General features: G+C 39.5%; 2 protein-coding genes across 2 annotated transcripts in view; both read left to right on the top strand.

The window, feature by feature from the left end:
- Positions 1-3,357, top strand: part of IPO7 (importin 7) — a 62,934-nt gene extending 59,577 nt beyond the window's left edge. Inside the window, exons 23-24 of the mRNA XM_012654183.1 lie at positions 1,294-1,410; positions 2,227-3,357. Coding sequence (XP_012509637.1) covers positions 1,294-1,410; positions 2,227-2,324 — 215 coding nt within the window. The 3' untranslated portion in view covers positions 2,325-3,357. The remainder of the gene's footprint in view (positions 1-1,293; positions 1,411-2,226) is intronic.
- Positions 3,358-10,697: 7,340 nt separating this feature from the next.
- The window catches only part of ZNF143 (zinc finger protein 143), a 62,992-nt gene continuing 59,868 nt past the window's right edge, over positions 10,698-13,821 (top strand). Inside the window, exon 1 of the mRNA XM_012654182.1 lies at positions 10,698-10,797. The gene's annotated coding sequence lies outside the window, so the exon portion shown is untranslated. The remainder of the gene's footprint in view (positions 10,798-13,821) is intronic.

The raw sequence follows: 13,821 nt of genomic DNA, 5'->3' as shown, positions 1-13,821 counted from the left end.
CTAATTTTTCTATTTTTAGTAGAGACGGGGTCTCACTCTTGCTCAGGCTGGTCTCAAACTCCTGAGCTCAAGCAATCCTCCTGCTTCGGCCTCCCAGAGTGCTAGGATTACAGGTGTGAGCCACCACACCCAGCCAAAACCGCAAGGTTGCAGAAACACAAACAGATGGTTTCTGAGCTACATGGCAGCAAGAACTGATTATGGTGCCAGGAACCACTGACTTGCTTTGTCCATGTCTTTGGATTTTGTAAGTATAAACACATGTCAATCCCTAAAGGATGGTTTCTAATACAGGGCCCCTGTACAGTTGTAATAAATAGAAAATCATGTGGTTGAGTGTCAGGTTTCTCCCCCTCCCCCAAATACACCTCTTAGCACTAGTATGGGAGAAAATCAGTTTACATTTTTGGCATTACTCTGTAGAAATTTCTTTTGTGGAAACCTGTTATTACAGAGAATAGTTTCTTGATTGTACACATACACATGTGTATATAGCTACTTAATTGAAATAGGGAAGACTTAACACCATTTTTTTAATATATATATATCAACTTGTCTAGTGAATGTTCTTATTAAAGATTATGAGATTTTTAACACCTAATTTTGTGGCATTTTGGGAAAATTTGTTCTCTGTTTCTGACAGATTGAGTTTGACTATTATTTAGGCCATAGTATAAAAATATATGACCATTTTAATTCTAACTTGAGAACTGTAAAGTTGCCTTTCTATGAAATGACAATAGATACTTTTGAAGACAAAGTTTTAGTAGGCAAGACAGGAAAAAATAAGGCACTTATTTTGTATCCTACATCCTTTTTCTACATCTCCTTAATGCTTCCCATTTTTCTTTTTCAATTTAGGGATCTGAGAATTCTAACCAAAGTAGCCTTGATCATTTTCAATTTGCTTTAACTTGGAATTTTTTAAGAAGGTTGGGTTAATTTTATTCTTGAAATTCCCCTACTTTGTTTTTTATTATGTAAGGACTGAATCCTTATTTGCTAGAGAGATGAATTATAAGAATGATTAGATGTTTTTGAGGCATAAAGGTAAATGAATTAATTTTATTCTTATATCTTTTGTTTTACAAATAAGATAACTAAAAATTATTGGGAGAATATAAAATAGATCAGAATTTTAGTGTTGGGAGAGGATGGAGTAGGGGAAACAGAATAGAAAGAAGCTACTGGTCTGAGTTGTAAGGACTTTAAATAATAAGGAAAGAAAAAAGGAATCTACCAGGCCTCTTTTTAAATTAATGTTCTTTTTTCCCCTTGTTTTTGTTTTGATAGCTATTCAAAATCGTAATCCTGTGTGGTATCAAGCTCTGACTCATGGTCTCAATGAAGAACAAAGAAAACAGTTACAGGACATAGCAACTCTGGCCGATCAAAGAAGAGCAGCCCATGGTATGTTAGTCAACCAATTAATGACTTTATATATAGCTTTTAAATTTTATGAAAGGATTTCAAATTATATAAAAGATATAGTTGTTGCAAGTGGTAGGAGTTAACTCTAATCTGAGGGCTTTAATACAGGAGAAATGAGTTTTGTTTTGGCTAGTTTATTTTTAAGTGTAGTCGACTATCAGTGTGTATGTAGTAGCTTTAATTGCTTAAGCTTATAGTGATGGTTAGATAGTAGAAAGTTCTATTAAAAAGGCAAAAAAATTAAAAAGTTATGAAGTATTGTTTTTCTCAGAAGCATATTAAAATCCCAGACATGTTTTCATCTTTAAACATTTCAGTATGTATTTTTTAAAAGTACATTTTAGATTATGCACAGTCTAGCAATTTTCTATAGGTTTGAATACCATTAGCCAAACTAGCTTTATAGTTACAGTCAAAGAAGGGTACTCTTTATAAATAAGGCATAGCATTCTGAAGTAAGTTATATTTTGGATTTGCTTGCATTTGATTCATTAGAGATTGTTATTTAAAGATCAGACCTTACTGATGTTTTTGACTCAAAATGGGGTAAAGATTCTTTTCCTCAACAATGGGAAGTGAAAATTGGCTAAGTCTACAGCATACAATAGGAGAGATTATACTCTCCACGTGGTGCTTGCCCTTATTACATTTGGAGCTTTGGAACTGCCTGGCTATTATTGGTACTATTAGTGGTTAAGCTATTGGCTTGTTAATATCTTGTCAATTCTTCCTCCCCCACCCCAAAGTTAGTAGATGATTGGATACCTGTTAAAATTTTACTGATTTATTTTCTAGAATCTAAAATGATTGAGAAGCATGGAGGATACAAATTCAGTGCTCCAGTTGTGCCAAGTTCTTTCAATTTTGGAGGCCCGGCACCAGGGATGAATTGAGTTTATCACTTTCTTTCCTGCTGTGTGATTGTAGTGAAGAGCTTGTGTTCCTCCTAGTAGTGGTTCCAGAACTGGTCATGTTATCTACTCTAAACTAACTGATCAATAGATGGACAAAAAAACCCAAGAGGTGGGACCTGATCATGCAACCTGGCACTGGAAAAGAAACCAGAGGGATTTGGGGGAGGGAGGGTAATTTTGGGGTTATTTTCTTTATTTTTTGAAGAAAGTAAGATCCTGACTGAAGCTTTCAAGTGACACTGTGGAAATCTGCAACAAGAGGGGATGTCATGAAGGCAGCTTTTCTTTTTCTGAGGAAAAAATAGGCATGGGCTACAGGACTATTTAAAATGTCTCATTTACAGTATATAAATCTCAAAGGTAGATGTAATTTTTACACCTATGAGTATTTGTCCAATTTTTGTCTCTTCCTCACCATTGGGTATCTATTCTTTATATGTAAATAAGATAAGGTAATCTGATAGCCTTATTCAATCTTCATCATTTTCATTCATCAAAGATTGTTCCTATGTAGATTATTGGACGTTTATTGTAGCACTACATAACTGATTAAAAAAATCTGTAAATGAATTAGCACTTTCATATTGAAACAAGCCTGCTAGCCTATGTATAAAATAGCAAAATGTTTGCTGTTTATAAAAAGAAGGGATGTAATGGGGTGGGGGGCAGGGGTAATTTCAAGTTATTAATTTAAAAATGAACTAGCAATTTTGTACCTGGTGACTTTGTGGTACACTCACCTCTGATTGTGACTTGAATTCGGTATGTAAAAAGGGGTTAGTGATATACCTTTGCTGCTAAAAATGGCAACTCCCTCTGTGTCCTGTTTTTTCTTAAAGCTCTCAGTGTACAATTGGATATTTGGATACGAGCCCTTACTGTAAACAAGTAAGAAAGGTGATATCTGAAGCATGTAAATTGGATATAAAGTTCTACTCTTAAAGAGTTGATCTAAGAGTATGGCTAAACATCTATATATGCAATCTATTAAAAGAACTTAATTCGGCTATTATGTCTTGATTTGATTGCAGTTTTTTCCCTGTTCATAAAATTTTTTCCTTAATTGGCCTGTTTTTATCCTGTACCTATAAAATGCAAAATGCACACTTAAAATTTGATATTTAACACCTGCCCACTTACCTTTCCCCATCTCCTCTACCCCTCCTGTTGATTGTGGTATCTGATCTTAATTATAGAGGCTGAAGGCACATGGTTCCCTCCAAAAACCACTATTGATACCACTGCAAAAACCAGCCCAGCAACAAGACAGTGTAGAGAGGTTGGCTTGCTTCCCTCTCTTCCTAACTGCATGTTGAAAAATAAGCCTTTATTGATCTTAAACATCTGTCAGATGAGTCATACATTGGATTATTTTTTTATATACATGTATACACACAATATTTCAAATTGAAAGCAACATCTCAATAGATTCAAAACTATTACATGCTGTTATCTAAAACAGAGCATTTATAACTGTAAAAATCAAACAAATGCACATACTGATATTTAAAATGCATAATTAAGAAAACCCACTGGTGTTATGTTTTTCTTGTATACCAATAATTAAGCCACTGCTGTTGGCACTGTTTGGTTTTCTACTTTAACACTGAAGGAGTGAAAGTATTTCCTATATTTATGAATTTACTACTAAAATCTTGGCAAAAAAAGAAAAAAATTGTCTGAAATGTGTGGGTAAAAACTGTTAAGTGTGTTTCTACTCCCTCCCCCACAAGTTGGACACCAACTGTATACCTAGGTTGCTTAAAGGGATTTCACTATTATATAAAATCAATAAAATAAAAAATGTAGTTGTATATATGCAACATTGTGTACAGAGGGGATATCGAAAAGTATTAAAGAAACATTCTCGTCTTCCTTTACCTTTTGTGCCCTAATACCTAGTCTACTTTTTAAATTTTCAGAATTCATTGCTCTTTGAATTGATAATTCCAATTTTCACATTACTGTTATTGGAAAATCACATCTAATAAAGGTTTTAGTTATTCCCATGCACAGTATGAAAATTCTCATTTGAGGTTTTGCTTCAAGAAAATGTATTGGCATGTCTTTGAGAACATGTTTGTCTCTTGTGTCACATAATCCAAACTAATCTCCATGTATAGACTTTAACTTAAAATTAGACCTTAATAATTAAACTATTTAGTGTTCAAATGGTAATTTCTAATGTATCAGATATATATCTTAATTTTAATGATTTCATTTAGCTTAACATCAAATTAGTTTGTTATAGATCATGAATCTGTGTTTGTTTGTTTTTTTTTGAGACAGAGTCTCGCTTTGTTGCCCGAGCAAGAGTGCCGTGGCATCAGCCTAGCTCACAGCAACCTCAAACTCCTGGGCTGAAGCGATCCTCCTGCTTCAGCCTCCCGAGTAGCTGGGACTACAGCCATGTGCCACCATGCCCGGCTAATTTTTTCTATATATTTTTAGTTGTCCAGATAATTTCTTTCTGTTTTTAGTGGAGGCGGGGTCTCACTCTTGCACAGGCTGGTCTCAAACTCCTGACCTCAAGCAATCCTCCTGCCTCAGCCTCCCAGAGTGCTCGGATTACAGGCATGAGCCACCACGCCCGGCCTAGATCATGAATCTTAATATGTGTTAGTTTCTAGATGAGGTTATAGGAGTTTTGGAAAACTTTTTGAAAGTTTATCTTTGTTCATGACAGGCATTAGCATAAAATTACTTTTTTGTAAACTTAAGCAATCCATGTTTTAAAAACCGTACCTATTATCAGTATTAAATAAAGGAAGTTAATCTGTTTCTCTGCAGGTAATAAAATGGTGGCACACTGTATTAAGATAGTGACTAGTGCTATATACTCACCTCTGGAAGAGACCAGAGTAGAGCATGGGTGGACATACCACAGCCCTTTGGCTATGTGCTGCTATTCAACCCCAGATGTAGCCCCTGAAGCATGAAGAAAAAGGCATTAAGAATTACATTAATATGACTACTATGTCTTTGGCAAAGATTTAACACAATTATCTTAAGCATAATAGACATACTGTGTTTGTAAAATGAATGACCTAAAATTAAAACATCAGTTATAAAACTGTCAGTTCTGTTCTATGTAGTTTAAATTTTGGCAGTGATTATCTGTGACCAATTATTAGTGTCTACTTAATTTCAGTTTTTACCCTTTGTGAGATTGGCTACCCTTGCAGTAGCACTTCATACTTTGGCTCATAGTAAAGAAAGGTTTTGCATGTGGTCATAGAAAGGGATGTACATGCAAAGCAACCCCCAAATGCCAAAGGAGCTGAGAAACCAAAGAATGAGGCAGTCAAATCCAGTTTGTTGGTATAGGATGATTTGTTAGGGGGACTTGAGGACAAAAGTGTGGTCTTAGGCAGCTGCAAGACAGTTGATCTCTGCACCACGACTCCCCAGACCCAGGGCTTAAATCTGGGGGGGGAAAGTATATGTGCTCTGGAAGGAATGTGTAGGTGGCTGAGAGAATGCTGCTGGCATCAGTGTACTAGCATCAAGGGTTGTTTTGGTGGAAAGGTGAAACTTGCAGTGCACAGGTTTTCCTACATAAAGAATATGTGGCTGGGTACGGTGGCTCATGCCTGTAATCCCAGCACTTTGGGAGGCCGAAGCAAGAGGATCGCTGGAGGCCAGGCATTTGAGACCTGTCTCTAAAAAAAAAAAAAAAAAAAAATTTAAATTAGCTGGGTGTTGTGACCATGCACTTGTAGTCCCAGCTACTGGGGAGGCTGAAGCAGGGAGATTGAGCCCAGGAATTCAAGGTTACAGTGGGCTATGATTGCACCACTGCATTCTAGCCTGGGTGACAGAGTGAAACCATGTGTCTAAATTTTTAAAAAGTAATAACATCAGCTAGATATTATGGAGGCATTCCCAGACTCAGGGTTAGTCCAGCAGATTAGCATTTAAAATAAAGTCACTCTTGACCCCAAAGCATGTCAGTTTATATGGAAAGTGCTCTTGGAGATATTACTGTAATCTCTACAGGGGAAGAGAGAGAGGGAAGAGTTATCTAAATAAATCAGACCCCCAAATTAGAGAAGGCTCTTCTAAGAGAATATTCTTTAACAAACATAAAACTTAATATTTAAGTGGACTTGGAAATCCAAAGACCAACATTAGCAGCAGATTAAACTATGCTCTTCCAAAAGTCTTCTAGACCCAGGCTGTAACTCAGCTCACTAAAGTGATTCAGTGCCAGTATAGGCCCCTCATCCTTTGTGTACAGTAGTACATATGGCCCAGGACAACCACCATTTAAACTTTGAATAAACCGAAGTGACGAAGAAATATATCCCTGCCCTTTAGGGACCAGTACAGCAAGTTGCACACATTGTTGCCTCTTATATAAAGAGTCAGAACATACTCATATGACCATGACTATCAAAAGAAGCAGACACTGTGGTTCTTAAAAAGGGGAGCTAGGTATCCAGCTAGAAATTCTTCATTTTAGCATGGGAGGAATATCTTAAGTAATTCTTGTGTGCGTGTGTGTGTGTGACCTAATCATCTCCCCACCAAGTTTTTTAAAGCACAGGTGATAATTCACCTTTGTGTATTTATAGATTCTTTTTTCATGTATGGATTGAAATTTGTCAATTACACTCTGTATTTAAATGTTTCTTATGAGAGCTTTTTAAGGTTTCCTTTTAAATCCTTGTTAACAAACCCAACAAACTAGAAACAGAAGGAACTTACTCAACCTGATAAAAGGCAAAACCCTGAAGCTAATATACTTAATGGTGAAAGACTAAAAATTTGGGAGGATCACTTGAGGTCAGGAGTTCGAGACCAGCCTGAGCAAGAACGAGACCCCTCTCTCTACTAGAAAATAGAAATAATTAGCCGGGAACTACTGAAAATAGAAAAAATCAGCCAGGCATGGTGGTGCTCATCTGTAGTCCCAGCTACTCAGGAGGCTGAGGCAGAAGAATCACTTGAGCCCAGGAGCTTGAGGTTGCTGTGAGCTAGCCTGATGCCACGGCACTCTAGCCCGGGCAACAAAGCAAGACTCTGTCTCCAAAAAAAAAATAATAATGATAAAAATAGGTCTGTCACTTTTATCGCAGAAGTTGAGTGACGTTAACTAAATGAGTTTAGTCTACAAACCAAGGACTCCTAACTCTGGGTCCATGAGTCCTATCAAACTGCAAACTTTATATTTTTCATAGCTTTCATCAGAATCCCAAAGGAATTGTCAAAGTGCTTAAAAACCACTGTTGTAAAACCATAAAGGAGGAAGTGGGGAGAGATGGGCTAAAATTTATTAAGCACTTGGAAAGCGTCTCTGACAGGCATTGTGCTACATGCAAAAACCAGCAACATCATATAACCTCCCAATCACATTGTGAAATGGGTGGTTTTACCATACACATGAGGCAACAGGTTCTGAAACAATTGACACACATTTACAGCCACAGCTTCCCATGAACAAGCCACTGGTTTGGTTTTAAATTCTTAAGTGCTTAAAAAAAATCTACAAATCCATGATTAAAAAATTCACAAATTTACAGAAATAATTTACTAAGTCATCTATAATCCCTTTTCCCAGAGATAACTGCTTTTAAGAGTTTAACACATTTCTCTGTATCTTTTTTCTATGCATATACTACTTCATGGTTATATCATTGTACAAATATGCCCTAATGAACTAATTCTCCAGGAAGTTTCAAGTTACTGAAAGAAATATTTTAGAAAATATGATAATAGTTTTTGAAGGGGACTAGAAGAAATAAGCTTTTATTTAGGAAGTTGGGGAAATGGTCCTGCTGTATTTAAGAGCCTGGACTAGCATTGACAGAGAAAGATTTTCAAGCCATTAATTTGATAGGATGTAATAAAAGAGAGGAGAGGTGACTTGGGGAAAATCTGAAGATTATGGATGGCCCTGAATACTGTATACATTTGAACTCTGTCCTATAGTCACGAGTAAATTCTGTTAACATAAGGTGCCACTACCTGTATCAAATCTGAATTAAGCTTTCTCTCTGAATCAGATTACAATTATAGCATCCTATCCACCCTCACCACCAATTTTTTTTTTATCTCAGCTCTCAACTTCTCTGTAACAAAGGGAATCTATCCATTAGGCAGGAAATTGTTTTATTTTATTTATTTATTTACTTTTGAGACAGAGTCTCACTCTGTTGCCCAGGCTAGAGTGCAGTGGCGTCAGCCTAGCTCACAGCAACCTCAAACTCCTGGGCTCAAGTGATCCTCCTGCCTCAGCCTCTCGAGTAGCTGGGACTACAGGCATGTGCCACCATGCCCGGCTAATTTTTTTCTATATATTTTTAGTTGTCCAGCTAATTTCTTTCTATTTTTTTAGTAGAGATGGGGTCTCTCTCTTGCTCAGGCTGGTTTGGAACTCCTGAGCTCAAACGATCCTGATCCTCCTGCCTTGGCCTCCCAGGAGTGCTAGGATTACAGGTGTGAGACACCATGCCTGGCCCAGGAAATTGTTTTAAATGAGCAAAATCCTCCACAGTTTCAGTTTCAAGTAACCTAATCCAATTGTATACATGACATTTCTCTTACAAGGGCTTAAAAAGTAATGAGAACTATTTCCAACTTCTTCAGGATGTGTGTTCGAACGAAGCTCAAATTCCTGTTACTCTTCGAATAGCATTTGGGTACCAATTAAGCAATTATGCCTTAGTTAGGGTCTGCCTAACCAATAAAAGGGCAATGTTGCATCTTCCACATAGACTCAATTACAAATCAAAACATTTTTACTAACCTCACTTCGAGGGCTGGCCATCTTTAACATCTTTTGATTTATTCCCCTATTCCATGATCACCTGAAATGCAACACGCCAAATCAAACATCATCCTGTTCTCTCCCTGTTTTTGTAAGCAAGATCCAAACCTGTCACAGCAGGCCAGCCTTCTTATTTTCTTAGTAATTCGATTCTATTAAAACGACTGGCAGGGCCGGGCACAGTGGCTCACGCCTGTAATCCTAGCTCTCTGGGAGGCCGAGGCGGGGGGATTGTTTGAGCTCAGGAGTTCGAAACCAGCCTGAGCAAGAGCGAGACCCCGTCTCTACTAAAAATAGAAAGAAATTAATCAGACAACTAAAAATATATAGAAAAAAATTAGCCGGGCATGGTGGCGCATGCCTGTAGTCCCAGCTACTCGGGAGGCTGAGGCAGGAGGATCGCTTGAGCCCAGGAGTTTGAGGTTGCTGTGAGCTAGGCTGACGCCACGGCACTCTAGCCAGGGCAAAAGAGTTGAGACTCTGTCTCAAAAAAAAAAAAAAAAACTACTGGCGCGTCTGATTTAAGAAATCTTGCATCTACTCACTTTATCTCATCTTTATTTGGCCTAGTTGCCAAAGCAAACTTTTAATGATTACCTCCTGAAATTTTCAGACTAGTATTTCCAATGGTTTAGAAAAGGGTTGAGAGCTACCACAAACGCCACAACCTATTTGTACTCAGTTTTCGGGAGCCCGATTGAATGCTTTCCCCATCCTTTTGACTTTCCTTTAGTTCAGACAAACGAAAAGGAAAGAACATACAAAAGAACGTAGCGACACAATTTCAGACGGCTTCAAATTTCGAGTAGAAACTACGTGAAAGCACAAAAGCATCCGTAGTGTCTCCCAGCTGAGTCCAAGAACGCTGCCCCGTCCTGTTGCCAAGCTCCGCCGGAGTTTCAGAAGGAGAGAAAGGCTCACCCTCCCACCGCATGGTGATGCCCCCGGAGACTGGAGAAGTGCAGTCAGTCTTGGAAGCCAGTCACCGGCATACAGCAGCTCTCGGGAAAGCAGAGCCCTCGCCTAATACAAAGGGCCTCAGCAAGCACTGAAAGCCCCTAGGGAGTAGTTTAGGCCTCCCATCCTGTCCTACTCCTCCTTTCTACTTCCCTCCCAACGGGAAGACATTCAGCAATCACTAGGCTAAGCCCAAGTGGTCTCCAAAATGAGCTCCGGCAAGCCCACAGGGAGATCCAAGACAGCCTCCTCGCCCCTGTGGGGAAAATGGCGCCCGTCACCCCTTCTCCCTCCCGGGTAATCACAAGGACCAGCCTCCCTCCCTCTCTACAAAATGGCGCCTCCCGCTGAGGCCCCAGAATCGGCATAATTCACTTGTCAGTGAGGTGGTGTCGGCCTGGGACCAGCGGTTCTGCCAACCAGTCAGACACAGGAGCTTTGATTCCGCACTTTGCGCGAGCCACTCAGGTACGGACTGTAAGGCCAGGATCGAATGACGCCAGGGGAGGGGGCGTGGCTAAGGCGGGTTTTTTCCGCGCCGGCTAAATTTGGGCCAATGGCAAGCAGAAAGCGTCCGGTGAGTGACGTAATGACAGCCCAATGTAGGCTGGGGGCGGGCATCAGACACGCTATGCGGGTTGCGGGGCCTGGGGGCCGGACGGCTGTTTCCTGTCCTGGTGCATGGTGGTCGGACGAAGGAATTGTTGGAAAATTTTCTCGGAGGTTCGTATATAAATGTGTTTTTACCCAGTGTGCATTATTCTCCGCCCGGCCGCCGCCCTCAGCGCGGCGGCGCGGGCCCGCTTGGGCCCGGGCTCCGGCTCCCGCTCCTCAGCCTCCGCCGCAGGCCCTGCCGATCCTACGGGCCGGCCTCGGTAGCGGCGCCTGGGCAGAAGCGGAGTTTATTAATAACCCGAGGCCGCCACTCTGGGGCGGCGGAGCTTTTCTTGCTGGGGACTCAACCCCCCCACTGCCTCTGATCGCTGCGCCCCGCCTGTTCCCCTCAGGGGACCGCCGAGGGGAGGGAGCGAAAGAGGGGAGGGTGGAGCCCTCGGGAGCCTGGCGGCGTTTCTCTGCTTGACCTCCGCGCGGAGCGCGTCCCCAGGCGCCGCCGAGGCGAAGCTCCTCTGGCTGGGACGCCGGGCCCACAGTCCGCACCAGGCCCCAACTGGGGCATCGGCGGCAGGGCTGGCTAGGGGCCCTCTCGGGACCCTCCTTGCAGATCGCACCAAGAATTTCCCTCCCTCCTGGGTCGTGGATAGATTCCTTGTTTCCATGACATACCTTTTTTTGGGGGTCCTTGAGGCCTAACATGAAATATTATAAATTAGCAATTTTATCATTCCCTTTTATTCCCCTTTTTTCCTGGCCAAAGAGTGAAAAAATCCTTATAGTCGCTTTGTAACATTTTATTGTGTGAGTGAACCGATTTTTATTTCCTCCCCTTTTGCTTTTTAACATTGATCGCCCCCCCCACACACACACATAACGAAGTTAAAAAGAGTAGGAAAGAATACCATTGCCAACCCATTCTTTGTTTAAAATCAACTTCAGCCTTTGCTTTGGAAATGTGTAAATCAGCTGGTATAATCAAGTGGGGATGTGGTGAGAAATTTTAGATTTTAGGTTGTGGTCGGGTTTGTCCTGAATCTTACTAGAAGATGTTTGTTTTGCTGTAGTTGACCAAAAAACAGTGCAATATTTAATATTTTTTCTGCTGAATACGTAGTTTAAGTTCATTAAGTGTTTAATAAGAAAATATGTGATAAGGAGATCACCCAAAATCACGAGTAAGATGCATAACTCATTTTATCCTGGCATATTTTGACTATTTGGAAATTCTATGATCAGTCGGCTGTCTACAGATATTTGAGTGCCTATATTTTTCACAGTTGTGCCCCTTTTTTTAAAATAACAGCTTTAATGATGTAAATAATATACTTTAAAATTTGCTCATTTAAAATATAATTAGGTGAGTCTTAGTATATTAGGAGTTGATTCACCACAGTCAATTTTAGAATATGTTCATCACCCGAAAAAGAAGCTATACCCATTAGCCGTTACTCGTGTTCTTCTCAACTCTCCTGCCCCCATCATCAGTTTTCAGATTTTCCTGTTCTGGATAATTCACCTAAATGGAATCATACAGATGTGGCCTTTGCCAGGTTCATTCATGTTATATATCAGTACTTTATTTCTTTTTATTGCCAAATAGTATTTCGTTGTGTGAACATACCATATCTTATTTATCCGTTCATCTGATGGACATTTGAATTGTTTACACCTTTTGACTATTATGCGTAATGCTGCTATGAACATTCGTGTACAAGTTTTTGTGTGGATGTAGGTTTTCATTTCTCTTGAGGATATATACACCTAGGAGTGGGATTTCTGGGTCATATAGTAACTATATGTTCAAGCTTTTGAGTAACTGTCAAACTTCCAAAGTGCCTGCATCATTTTACATTTCTACCAGCAATGTATAAAGATTCTAATTTCTCCACATACTTGCCAGTACTTGTTATGATTAGTCTTTTTGATTATAGTCATTCTAGTGTGGATGAAGTGGTATCTCCTGTGGGTTTGATTTGTATATCCATGGTGGCTAATGATGTTGGGCATTTTTTCATACGCTTATCGGTCATTTACATATCTTTGAAGAAATGTCTGTTTGGATCCTTTTCCCATTTTAAGCTCGGATTATTGTCTTTTTATTGCTGGGTTATAACAGTTCTTTTATACTCTGGATAGAAGTCCTTTATCAGATCCATGATTTGCAAAACATTCATAGTCCTTTGCTGCACATTGGGATGTTGCTGTGAAGTAAGAGTTGATCATGTTCTTCACGGAAAGATGACCTAGCTATATTGGGGAATTTTGCTTTTACTATTACTTGAGCTGCTGTTAATTATTTATAATGTATATGCAGCTTATGATCATGTGAGGAGAACTTTCTGAGTCCTGAAGTTTTCATCATTACTTAGTTTTGAGGTTTTTATCTAGTGTTTTTTTCTTTGGAAGGGGGAGTGATGGGAGGTTAAATCTGTTTTACCTAGTTCTGAGTCTTTTTGCTCCAGGGTTTGTTTCTGGACATAGTGTTTTTTGGTTTGTTTTTTGTTTTTTTAAAGAGACAGGGTCAACCCTCTGTTGCCCGGGCTGGAGTGCAGTGGTGAATCATAGCTCAGTGTAACCTTGAATTCCTGGGCTCAAGTGATCCTCACACCTCAGCCTCCTGAGTAGCTGGGATTACAGGCATGAGCCACTGTGCCCAGCTAATGCTTTTCTTTACAGTAACTGTCATTTTAATAACTAGTTTTATTTTAAAAACCATGAAAATAATACATGGTAATTTTTTTAAATTTATACACTATATATGGTAAAAATTAAAAGTCCCTTCCCCACTCCACCCTCATCTCCTAGTCCCATTACTGAGAGTAACCACTTGAATTTTAAAATTATATATGCAAAAATAGGCGAATATTTAGGTATGTATTTTAAAAACAGGAATGCGATGATACCATATATATGCTTCTGCAACTTGCTTTTTCCCACTTACAATGTATCTTGGACATGTTTCCCACCATTTCATATAGATCTATCTCATTTTTTAAAATGTCTGTATGTTTCATTTATACATGTCCTATATTTAACCTGCCCTTATTGATGGACTTTTAGGTCGTTGACCATTTTTTACTATTATAAATAATGCTTCAGGGAACTAAGATAGGACGACGCCACGGCACTCTA

The sequence above is a fragment of the Propithecus coquereli genome, unplaced genomic scaffold, assembly GCF_000956105.1.
Source record: "Propithecus coquereli isolate 6110/MARCELLA unplaced genomic scaffold, Pcoq_1.0 Scaffold44, whole genome shotgun sequence".
In the NCBI taxonomy this organism is placed as follows: domain Eukaryota; kingdom Metazoa; phylum Chordata; class Mammalia; order Primates; family Indriidae; genus Propithecus; species Propithecus coquereli.
Note: the sequence above shows the minus strand (reverse complement) of the source record. Positions and strands in the feature narration are given on the sequence as shown.